The sequence below is a fragment of the Scomber japonicus genome, chromosome 2, assembly GCF_027409825.1.
Source record: "Scomber japonicus isolate fScoJap1 chromosome 2, fScoJap1.pri, whole genome shotgun sequence".
NCBI classification, from domain to species: Eukaryota; Metazoa; Chordata; class Actinopteri; order Scombriformes; family Scombridae; genus Scomber; species Scomber japonicus.
Genome location: NC_070579.1, coordinates 30,355,101 through 30,366,641, shown reverse-complemented (window position 1 = coordinate 30,366,641; position 11,541 = coordinate 30,355,101). Strand labels below are relative to the sequence as shown.

General features: G+C 42.0%; 3 protein-coding genes across 3 annotated transcripts; 1 reads left to right on the top strand and 2 right to left on the bottom strand.

Annotated features, from left to right (window-relative positions):
- Positions 1 to 716: 716 nt before the first annotated feature.
- Positions 717 to 2,683, top strand: mettl26 (methyltransferase like 26). Its single transcript, XM_053332416.1, has 6 exons — positions 717 to 1,035; positions 1,256 to 1,418; positions 1,787 to 1,846; positions 1,978 to 2,045; positions 2,216 to 2,294; positions 2,399 to 2,683. Exons 1-6 carry the CDS (start codon positions 842 to 844, stop codon positions 2,453 to 2,455), a joined length of 621 nt encoding a protein of 206 aa, XP_053188391.1. The 5' UTR covers positions 717 to 841; the 3' UTR covers positions 2,456 to 2,683.
- Positions 2,684 to 3,326: 643 nt separating this feature from the next.
- wfikkn1 (WAP, follistatin/kazal, immunoglobulin, kunitz and netrin domain containing 1) lies at positions 3,327 to 5,230 on the bottom strand. The gene is made up of 2 exons (XM_053327095.1): positions 4,967 to 5,230; positions 3,327 to 4,838 (listed from the first exon to the last, which is right to left on the bottom strand). The coding sequence occupies exons 1-2, from the start codon at positions 5,228 to 5,230 to the stop codon at positions 3,327 to 3,329; spliced, it is 1,776 nt and encodes a 591-aa protein (XP_053183070.1).
- A 1,354-nt stretch (positions 5,231 to 6,584) lies between these two features.
- On the bottom strand, positions 6,585 to 11,243 carry rab40c (RAB40c, member RAS oncogene family). Its single transcript, XM_053330948.1, has 6 exons — positions 10,586 to 11,243; positions 10,433 to 10,493; positions 10,277 to 10,337; positions 10,114 to 10,191; positions 9,736 to 9,958; positions 6,585 to 8,647 (listed from the first exon to the last, which is right to left on the bottom strand). Exons 1-6 carry the CDS (start codon positions 10,737 to 10,739, stop codon positions 8,346 to 8,348), a joined length of 879 nt encoding a protein of 292 aa, XP_053186923.1. The 5' UTR covers positions 10,740 to 11,243; the 3' UTR covers positions 6,585 to 8,345.
- Between the last annotated feature and the right edge of the window lie 298 nt (positions 11,244 to 11,541).

Below are 11,541 nucleotides of genomic sequence, written 5' to 3'. Positions count from 1 at the left end.
ATTTTGTGTTGCAGGTAGCTGCAAGACACAGTTCTCATCACACAATTTTAGTTACTGTAATTTCATATATTTGCAGTTTATTCCACTGTTTACCTGAGAATTATATTACATGGTGCATTCAGTAAAAAGATGTTTAGATGCTTTTGGTTCTGATTTCTATCACAATGCTGTAGTAACATTACCAGCTTTTACTTCTTCTACAATATAACAGATTAAGCAACTCACAGTTTCCTATCAGATTTGTTTGCACAGTTTCTTCATAATGTACTAAATTTAGTAGGATCCTTGTTTCCTTGCTAATAATTAGGTTGTTATTGTGTCTCAAGCCTGTTTAGCTTTACTTTACCACACTGACAATCCTTTGTTATGTATATTTGTGTTTGCCAAAACATTCTCGTCATTGTATTGTTTAATTTTATGTCTTCACGCTCAGGCAGTACATTTAACTTATTACACTTTGATTTCTGTGTCTCTTAGATTTGAATTTGATCCCAGGAGAAAATGTGATGTTCAGATTGTGAGATAATGTGTAAATCTTGTAAAATATGATGTGAACCTGGTTGTTTTTTTCCCCCCTTAAATAAAAGAAACCCTCTGAAATGTACAGAAGCGCACAGTCATGCTTTTATAACGGTGCAGAGTATTAAGACCCGCCCACTATTCCTATTGGCTGCCAGACCTGTCATGCGACGCAACACGGAAGTGGACCATTTCAGTCGAAAAAACAAAATATTAGTGGGCAGGTGAGTTACACTGCTCGGTGTAACGGCAGTTTGGTGTGCTGGAGTGGCTCCGTAAGCTGTACCGTGTTACTCGACAGTTGTACCCGGAGTTTGGCACCATGCTGAACGCTGCAGCCGCAGAGAGGAACAAGGACCCTATCCTGTCGGTGCTAGGGGACAGCGTGAACACCGGGAGACCCCTGCAGGCGTTGGAGATCTCCTCCGGTACCGGACAGCACGTCACACACTTCGCTCAGGCCCTGCGGAACATAACCTGGCAGCCGTCAGAGTACGACCGTCAGTCTCTGGCCAGGTAACAGTTATTACATTGAATGCACAGCTTATAACGTTGCTAATTACGGTACTAAATTGGAGATGAATTGCTGAGTAATGTGAGACGTTGGTCGTCCTACGCAGGTGTTACGGTAGTTACGCACCAATCATGAGAAGTACAAATGATGCGCAGCACTATGCGTGTTTTTTTTTTTTAGGCTGCCCGCACTAACAATGCCGTGTTTTGTTTCTATTCTCAGTATAGAAGCGTACAGAGCCCACTATCAGCTGCACAATGTGAAGCCTGCCATCCACCTGGATGCTTCTCTGCCCCATGAGTACTGGGGAGGGATCCAGCCAGAGAGCCTCGATCTGGTAGTCAACATCAACATGATCCACATTTCTCCAATAGCTTGCACACAGGTTAGTGTTTTTTTGGTGATGCATTGATTGGCCCCACTGCTCATTTTTACCCTGAGGCCCCCTGGTGGATTAGTCCAACCATGATTGTATCTCAAAAAGTACCCAGTGCTTTGAGGATGGGGGCATTTTTAACATTAAGTTTTAATAGCTATAAAGTGGCAATACTGCAATGCATATCCTCTAGAGTGCCCATATACAGCATAACCCTTTACTGTTGATAATTACTGTAATCAAAGTCCCTTTACAGTTTCTGCCTCAGGTCTTTTAATCCTTTAAAAAGGACTAAAGTAGTTGTCCATCCTGCCCCTCACTCTCTACACGCATGATGGTGATGATAGCCCCTTAAGACATCCCTTTTCTTCTTCTAGGGTTTATTCAAGGGAGCTGGAGCAGTGCTGAAGCCGCAAGGCCTACTGTTCACATACGGGGTGAGTGAAAAACTACTTTATGGTGTTATAAACATGCACATAACACATGCATGCCGCAGTAATATGAACAAATCTAAATGTGAAAGTGTGACAGTAAAAATTACATTACCTTTTTTGTTTCCTACACTCAGCCCTATGCAGTGAATGGTCAGATCACCCCACAGAGCAACATTGACTTTGACTACAGCTTACGGCAGAGGTGAAGTGTATTTTATGAATCAGTGCAATATTTAATAGAACTCACTATGATTATGCATGAGATGGTTATACAGTAGCTTCTTCAGTTTTTTATACATCACCAAATTTAAACTTACTTATGTGTGAAACTAAATCTAAGTTTGTTTTAAGAGCTATCACTTTATCTCACAGGAACCCAGAGTGGGGCCTCAGGGATATTGCATTCCTCACTTCAATAGCACAAAGAAGTGGTTTATTCCTGGAGAAAGTAGTAAGTTATCAACATATCTCTGTAATGTAAATAGAAAGATGACAACATGCAAGTACGGGAATATTGGTTGAATTAATGTTTGATTTAAATGTTGTCTTTGTTAGGTGGACATGCCAGCGAACAACAAATGTCTTCTGTTCAGGAAGGAGAGTTTGGTGTGAAGTTTCTTTCTCTGGATGCAGACCAGTATCAGAGTGGGAGGGTTGAAGCGCCTTAACTTACACTTAAAGCTTCAGATACATTGCCAAATTTTTCTGAACTATAAACAAATCATGTTTCCCCTTATTCTAATAAAAACTGACATTAAATGAAATAAACGGATCAGAATTGTTATACACTAATCTATCATAAAGTATATTCTGTATTGCATACTTGAGTAAAATCAATGAAGCTGACAACTTTTACATAGCCTGTGTCTATATTTGCCTCGATACAGCATGAAGCAACCTACTCTTTTTATTTTTTATTTCAGTTTGTAGAAACATCAGTTAAAGTAACACACTAGAAGTGCTTTGTAGATAGACATATTGAAAAGGGAATGTGCTGCACATTAGATCTTGAAAGTATACATAACAGAAGAGAACAACTATAAAACACTAATGTAACTGACTAATATAAAGAGTCCAATACAAAATATACATAATACATTAAAACGGAGAAACACAATACAAAGACAATTTACTTTAGGTGACTATTTCATTAGCATCACAAGTTAGGTTGATCAGCATGTGTAGCTGCTATTCTGGCAACTATCTTGCATTTCAGAATACTAACACACAAAATACAAGTCAAAACAAAGAATATCTATTTTTATAGTATTTAAAACCAAGCTTTTCAGCTTTAGCATCAAGGCCTCACAACACATCTGGAATGTAGTACAACCTGTGTTGTGATGAATATACCGTACATACAATAATACATCCCATAACTTTATGAACATAGATAACATTTGATGTAAAAAGTATTAAATATCAGCTTCAGTGCTAAAGGTTCAGGTAACCACAGGTCCATTTATTGGTTCAGATATCTGTTTTAAAACGTCCCACAGGCCTTTTTGCCCAGAACCTCACGTAGTCTCTTGAGTCTGCGTTCAGTTATGGCTCTGACATAACTGTCTGATTGGATGATGGCTATGCCATCCTGCACTACACCCATCACCAACAAAGGGTTTTCCTCCATGGTGATGTTGGGGCAGGGGCAGCTCCAGTCAATCTTGGCAATAGTCACCTCTAGGTGCTTTGTATCGAAGAAAGTCAATCCCATCTTTTCATCTCTGAGAACCTCTTCCAAGGTGAAGCGGGCTAAGCCAGAGTCCAGATCCTCAATCAGCTCTGTCAGTCGCCCCACAATGGCAAAGTCACTGCGACACAAGCTGGGCACCATTTTCCCCTTCACCCGACAGGTCTTACAGGGTTTCTTTTTGGCTTGCGGACAGTTTGCCTCACACTCCTTTTGGGTGCGGAAGCTGTTAGCATTCCCATGGCAGCCCCCATAGGCAAACGCTTGGCACAGTTTCATGATGGAGTTCCAGGCCCAACGCACCTCCCAAGCTTTGCAGGGGCCCTGAACAGCAGGCAGGGAGCAGATACCCATCCCCTCTCTCTGACAGGAGGCCTTGCACTCCTCATAAGTCTCAAATCGGTTGCGGCTGTCGTCACATCCACTGTTGCTGAAGGCCATGCAGGAACCCAGCTTGCTGTCGTAGTACCAATCCACATGGCGCTCACCGCTGCACACTCTCATGTCTAGTTCGGCCAGGCAGTCTGCTGGTGAGAATGGCCGCCCCATAGGCATCTCAGGGTCTTCAGAGAAATCGTCATCAGCCCGGCGGATGACAGAAAGTGGGTAGTCCGCACGCAGAACTCCTGCAGAATTGCGTGCAACGCAAGTGTAGATGCCCGTATCCCAAACCTGGGCATTGTAAATAACAAGCTGTCCGATATTGGTGATCACCACGTTGCCATACATCTGGTCAGGCCTCATGACAAGCCGCTCACGCCGTTCACTCTGTTTCTCCCATGTTACATCAGGTCTGGGGAGTCCTATGACATCACAGTGGAAGCTGACTGTGCCTCCGACATAGATGGACTGATGGTTAGGATTGGAGTACAGTGAGGGGGGCATAGGGTCATCCTGGGAGGATGTTGGAGTCGGGTGAGCTGTAGTGTCCTGAGGCAGGGGGCTGGTGTGGGGTCCGGCGAGGTAGAAGCGGCAGGGGACTACAGTTAAAGACACCCCCCGGATACAGGCCTCCGCATCCATGTAGCAGCGGTTGAAATATGTGAGGCCATCTGAGGCGCAGGTGAAGTTGGGCTCTTTCTCACATCGGTCCTGGCACTTGCAGATGGGCTGGCCATCCCAGATGTCACAGGTCGCTCCCTGCTGACTGCAGATAAAGTCATCACAGGTAACTGTGGGGGCAGCGCTTCCCTTACCTCCACCCTGCCCATCTGGCTGGGCAGAGGTGCCATCAGAGAAACGAGCAGCCACACAGCTGTTGAGGCCACACACGTTGGTGCAACATTTCTCAAAGTCAGCACAGTCCTGCAGACACAATGCACAAAACAGCAGATATGAAAGCAAATCAATTATGCAAAATGAAGAGTAAGAAGCAAGTGCAAAAAAAGAAACTGAGCAGTCTCCTATTATTCTGTAGGGATAACACAAGTTACCTCATCAACGTTGCAGTCTCTCTCGCAGGTGCTTTGCGCATCAACCCAGAGATTTGAATTCAGTTTGTTAGGACAAAGTCCTTCGTGTTCAACGTTGGATCCTGCCACACTTGCAAGTTCGGGTAGTCTGCAAATCAAGAGCACCAACAAATACGCACGTATCCATCCTAAACCTACTTTAGGCCTATTTGAGTTGGGCGCGTCATGCCAACTTGTATCCTTTTTGCATCTCTGCTCCAAGAGTTGTAGAAGGATTTTATACATTGTTGTTCTTTTGCATGAGTCGCCCCCCGAGTAATTCCATAACTCCTTCAAGATCTGCAAATAAGGAATCAAGTATGCAGTCGGTTTTCAAAGGCGGTCCTCCATTCTGTGCGTAAACATTGTGGAAACACGAGTCAGTTTGTTGTGCGCAGAGAGGAGACTTGTAGTATTCCCAACGATCGAGACGAGCTCCGGTGCGCTGGACATTTAATGAACAAAATATATATCAGGCACGAGTTTTAAAAAGACATCTGGACTGCAGGAACATATAGCCTAGATATTAAAACAAAATTCTTGCAACAATGGGCAACATTTGAATCGAGCTCAATTTCCCAGAGCTGCAGAATAAGCGAACGAAACCGCACAATGAGAGAGAAAAGACGCAACATCAGCCTTTCAGAGTGTGAATGGAGGTGGAAAGGGCAGCCCCTCTGACCGCCCCCATGGTCGTCCAGTGTCTGAAACTTTTATGAAGCAGCACCATGCGCTAAGCAACTGGACAAACATTGTAAAAACATCAAAGAAAACGTGGGTGCCGCGGTGGCAAGCTGTCCCAACAACGGCGCACACGGAGCCAAACATTCCGGTGAGAAACTCAAAGTTAAATGTGTCCAGACAGAATTTATAGAGGTGTCATTCATAAATAAGATAATAGGCTGTTTTGATCACTGAGAACTGATGAAGTTGTTGGTTAGAATTCCTTTTTACTGTGAGAATGATATCTTCCTGGCTGTTTTACGCATTGCGCACAAATACTAGTTTTCTTGTACAAATCAAAGGGCTAATTGGACAAAAACTCGTCTGGAGCGCGAGGCTGACCGCGTGAAAACCAAACACGGGGCGTGTCGCATCATGTCTTGCCAAGCATGTTGTTTACGTCCTTCTTGTCTAGACGTGGGTCAATTTACCACCGTCCCTCATTCACACGGAGCTCAGAGATGCCACGGTCAGGTGGGAAGACGTAAAGCGCCACATTTTCAATAGCGTGCGACTCATCTTTGTCCCCTTCGCGTCGCTCTGAGGCGGTGAGAAGCAGCTCCCCTCATCTTTTCATCGGCACTGACCCTGCAACCTTTGGATGACTTTTGACCGCGCTGCATTCATGCGCTGCATCCAAGTCCCGGTTATCCAAAAACTGGCCAATACCGAGAGAGCAGCTAATGCAGCACCCCCACCCGGTTTTATTGCCCTTGAGCACCGGTAGGCCCCAGGCTGGACAAAGGGAACAAAATCTACTCCCACAATGGAATACATTATCTACATATATATACATAATGTATTCAAACATTAATCAACAATTTGATAAATGAATGAAAAATCATTGCAAGTGTTGATTGAAGCACAAAACAACAGCTGTAGTTTTACCCTTTATTCTGATGGGTGGTTTTGTTTTCAATCCTGCCTATGGAGACAAAATTATAATGAATCCCGCATCCAAACCTTTAGGCACAGCTCTGACACCAACAACAACAACAAAATGTTTACATAGTGCTTTTAAATGTTCAGCTCAAGAGTCTTGTTGGAGCCTGTTGTACTGATCTCAATACACATAAACAGAGGTGTCAGTGGGGAAACATGCATCCATTTTTATCCCCTAGGCGACTTGATCTCATACATGTAGCCATGACGTTGGGAATGCTGAAATGGAACTACAGCATGTTAATCAGAGGTGGAAGGTTGACTGGGAATAACAGTATTTTTGTGGATTATTTGATTCGATTTTTAAAAAAGAGACACTATAAAAATTTCATTCGTTTTGTTCTGATTAAAAGACACAAGATTTTGCATCCTGAGGTCTTCAAACTCATCTGACATCTCGTTTCTTATAAATAATTTGATCATTGGTAACCAAACATTCAAAATTAATGTTTCACTATAAATGACAATTGTAACCCCTCATATTATACACGTTGGACTATAAGAATTAACCCAAGCTGCAAAAGTATAGATGCGCAAATACTCAGTAAAATAAAATCAGCAACATCAATCAAAATATTACAGTAGCAGATGTCCCCATTACATTCCACCTCTGATTCATAGTCCCACATATCACCATAAATCCACAGAAAAGTAGCAGATGAATATTGTTTTACATTCATAAATACATAGCATATACAGAAAATATCCCAAAAAAATGCAAAATTAAAATATTCCTCTTATTAATGTCCTGTGAGTTTACAAATTCCTGTTAAGAACCAATAGCAAAACTTTCTTAAGGCAAAACGCCACAATTAATCTTGACATCTGAGTTTGTACAAGGTTTCCTCATCAGCACCAAGCGACCTCTGAGTTGACCCAAGAATAATAGAATAAAAATGCTGCTGAGGGATTAAAATGTATAGGTGTACAATGGTCGGAGAAAGTTGACAGATATCTAACTGATGGCTGATGGAGATTGAGGGGAAAATTCATTTGAGCGTATTCAGCAAGTCAAAGAATATTTCTCAATACATAACTTGTGAATTTTGCTGTAATCTCAGAATCTGGGGAAACAAGCCCTGCTCTTCCTATGACATTCAATTTCAGTTTTGTTTCAAACTTAACTAATCTCACTTTTAAATAAGGTTAAGGTTGCAAAAGAGATTTTGAGCTCTGGACGAAGGATACAAGACACACAAATATGCTGGAAATCAAAGTGGGTCCTCCCACAACATTCAAGACAAAACAAGCATAACGAGCTCCCCTCCAAGAACAATCACCAAAAACAGAGAGCACATACAGTATATTTACAAGTTCAATTCCAACTTAAATACAATAAACAATCCTTTCTCCAAATAAAAGCTACCCAATGTCCCTCCACTCATTTGTAGTGTTACCAGGTGAGTTGATTCACATCTGTTGGTCCCAGGGAAATCTTGTTCTACTTGATCACAGTGATCCTCTTTTAGTAACAGAGTGCAGGTAAACGGACATCCACAAAGTGAGGCACCAGCAAACGCTAAGAGAACACAACCAATCCGACCCTCCAAGTCAGTTCCCAAAGGTCAATGTGAGTTTGTAGCTATATCCGCTTCTGCTGGTAGCTCTACATGCTCTTCTCTGGTCTTGCGACCTCTTGGAGCGACAACACGATTAACATCGGTCCCATGGAGGAAACCAATAGTCCGCTCCTTCACTATGAGATCTTACAGTTCCCTTTGGAGGACGACGACGAGTTCTTTGGAGGACTCTGTGGAGGCCTGAAGGACTTTGAGCGTTTCAGACTGTTGGCTTTGCTTCCGCCACCGCTGCCACCTGAGGCAGCACTGTTGGCCACTGAGTAGGAGCGTCCATGCATCATGACTGCATTCATGCCGTTGGCCATGGAGAAAGACTTGAGGTGGGACTTGATGGCAACAGGGAGAGGCAGTTTGTCAATGAGGTGCACCGGTGTGCAGGAGACAATCGAACGGCAGCACAGATCTTGAAGGCTGAATACTGGAGAGCAAGGAGGGGGAATAGAAGAACAGATCTTTATTGTCATTGTCACCAGGTACAACGAAATTAAAAGTGCTCTCCAGTCAGTGCATCATATATAAAATAAAATAACTAAAAAATAATAAATAAAATAAAATAAATATATATCTAGACACATTCACCCCTCCACAATCAGTGCATCATATATAAAATAAAATAACTAAAAAATAATAAATAAAATAAAAATAAAATAAAATAGATATATATCTAGACACATTCACACATTCACCCCTCCACACATACATCAACACACGGACAATACAAGAACATTCATCAACATACAATCATACAATCGTATACAAACATACGAATATGGTTGTTAGGACAGCATGTCATGTAAAACATGCTAAAGTAAAAAAAACTGCAGATGTCTCTACACTGTATTATCTAGACAAAGCTGCTGATGCCCCTGCCACATAAACACTTCTTATCTTACTCTTATTTTGTTCACTCTTTGGTCTTTTTCAATTACTTTTTAAGCCTCTTCTGAAGGTCTCCCAACAATTAAGTTGGACACAGCTTACATTGAGTTTTTGTGCTAGACATGTAGAATAATATACATACTGTAAATAACTTTCATTAGACTGATGGACAGAGGGCCATTTGTTATATTATAGAAGCTAATTTAACTAAATGTATTTTTATTATTGGAAATGAGTTCCCTATGAAAAAATTGGCTTTTATGAGGAAACTTGAAATTGTAATAAAATGTCAGACATACACATTTCATTACACTAGATTACTCACAGACCTTGATGTGAATGGATTTTAACTACATTAAATCAAAGAAATAATAAAAATGAGAGTTTTTAAAAGGGGAGACAGTGGATTATCCAGAATAACTATTATAACACTTCTAGGAATTTACAATGACTTTGAGTTTCTGAAATGTAAATCTGATAAAATGAAAAAAATAATTCCATTCATATCCACTGCGTCAGATGCAAAAATATGTTGTCATATGGGAGAGGTGACCTTTTACCTACAATAGAAGATGTACTTTTCCAATCTGACATATTTGATAAGCAAAAAAATATTAACAAGCTCACCTCTGTTGGGCCTCCAGAATTTCTCCATCCCATGCCTCATCAGCACGATGCGCGAGAGCTCAGTGAAGGATTCGATGACATTGAAGTTGCACAGGGGGCTAACCTCAAAGAAAGTCATGCTGTTTTTCTCTGCATAAGCCCTCGCCTGCTCCGTCGGCACCTGCCGCTTGAAAGCCAAGTGGAGCCGGTTGCCCACCAGGATCCTGGGAACACCTGGGGCATGCTGATGGAAGCAAAATTATATTGTGACAACATGAATATAATGGTATCAAATTGTACTGTATCTCTTAAATACAGACAGGACTGGAAAGATACAAACACCCTGTCTGTCTATAAGTGTTTCCTATGTTTTCTAAATCAACCAGAAATGGCGTTTACCTCATCAATTTCCCGGATCCAACGATCAATGCCATCAAATGACCAGCCGTTAGTGATGTCATAGACAAGAAGGATGCCCTTTGGGGTGAAAGACAAACAAGTTGACATATTTACAGATTAAAACATTTGGGAGGAAAAGGAGGGACGGCACCGATGTCCTCACCTGTGCTCCTCGGGAGTAAGACCTGAAGATGGTGCAGAATCTCCCCTGACCTGATGTGTCCCTGTTGAAAACACACACATACATACATACATATTATTAAAGGCTTACTGCAGGTTTAATCACTAATGACATCTAAAACTGTACTAAAATGCTTACCATAGCTCCAATTTCACGCGTCTCCCATCCAGCAGGATTGTGGTCGTCTTGTAATCGATCCCTAAAATTTCACACGATCCAGATTGAATCATTGTTAGTTATCGGAACGTAACTTCAAATCAGCTTGAACAAAAGACAGAGGATGCCACTCACCGCTGCTGTAGGCATAGGGAGACTCCACTGATCCGTCTTGTAAACTGTCCAAGATCTCTCCCTTTCCAACATCGCTGTCTCCCACCAGAAGAAATTTCAACAGATAATCGTAACTCTTCACAGGACTACTCTGGGCCCCCATCATCCCACGCATTGGTTCCGGTTCCCGAAGAGCCTTTTTCAGCTCACCAGTCGTCCTCTGTTCGGGGCGAGGGACGAGCCAGACGGTCCCCAACGGCGCTAAGCGAAAACTGGGCTACTGCCGTTTGACGTGAACGTAAGCTAAGAAGCTAGCTGGTACACTACCTTCGATTAACATGAACACTGTTGTTTTTCTCCGTAGCTTCTAATACATGGGATAATTTCCTCACTCCACTGGGACAAACATACCAGCGTTTCAACACCGGGCAGCTGAGCCCAGACGGCGGCGATGTAACGTTAACGTTCACGTAAATAACCAAAACAACCGTAGCTGTTAGCTTGATAGCTAGCCAGCTAAAACTAACGATTGTCACGCATGCTATCACAAATAGAAGATATAAAGTAGAAACGAGGCTGTTCGCTTAGAAAGAAACAGATACTCTACCAAATCAGTCGATTTCTTTTCAGTTTGTTTATACAATAAAAATGCCTGTGCGGGTTTTCGGCGTTACCGAGCACAACGACAAAAGTGGACTATGTTGGAACTTCCTGGTATTGACGTCATGAGTTACCTAATTTCCGGTATGATTTTAAAAAATAAAATCATTCCCTACATGAACTATGAACCAGAAAATACAAAATAATGTTGGTTTACTGATTTTAAATGGCAAATATAACCATGCCCACGAATCCAGCTTTTTAAAATATGCCACTGAGTATTTTACATGTTTAATAGGCATTTAGTTCTCTCCCACAATGATGTTTGACAAATAACTTGTTCAGCTCTCATTGGCTGTTCTTGATTGGTATTTGCA

Coding starts and splice junctions, on each gene's coding strand:
- rab40c (XM_053330948.1), bottom strand. CDS start 10,739: ATGCGTGGGATGATGGGGGCCCAGAGTAGTCCTGTGAAGAGTTACGAT. Junction 10,192..10,276: donor CTTACTCCCGAGGAGCACAG/GTGAGGACATCG, acceptor TTCACCCCAAAG/GGCATCCTTCTTGTCTATGA. Junction 8,648..9,735: donor ATTCTGGAGGCCCAACAGAG/GTGAGCTTGTTA, acceptor CTTGCTCTCCAG/TATTCAGCCTTCAAGATCTG.
- wfikkn1 (XM_053327095.1), bottom strand. CDS start 5,230: ATGTATAAAATCCTTCTACAACTCTTGGAGCAGAGATGCAAAAAGGAT. Junction 4,839..4,966: donor GAGACTGCAACGTTGATGAG/GTAACTTGTGTT, acceptor TTGTGTCTGCAG/GACTGTGCTGACTTTGAGAA.
- mettl26 (XM_053332416.1), top strand. CDS start 842: ATGCTGAACGCTGCAGCCGCAGAGAGGAACAAGGACCCTATCCTGTCG. Junction 2,046..2,215: donor GACTACAGCTTACGGCAGAG/GTGAAGTGTATT, acceptor TTTATCTCACAG/GAACCCAGAGTGGGGCCTCA. Junction 2,295..2,398: donor GTTTATTCCTGGAGAAAGTA/GTAAGTTATCAA, acceptor TGTCTTTGTTAG/GTGGACATGCCAGCGAACAA.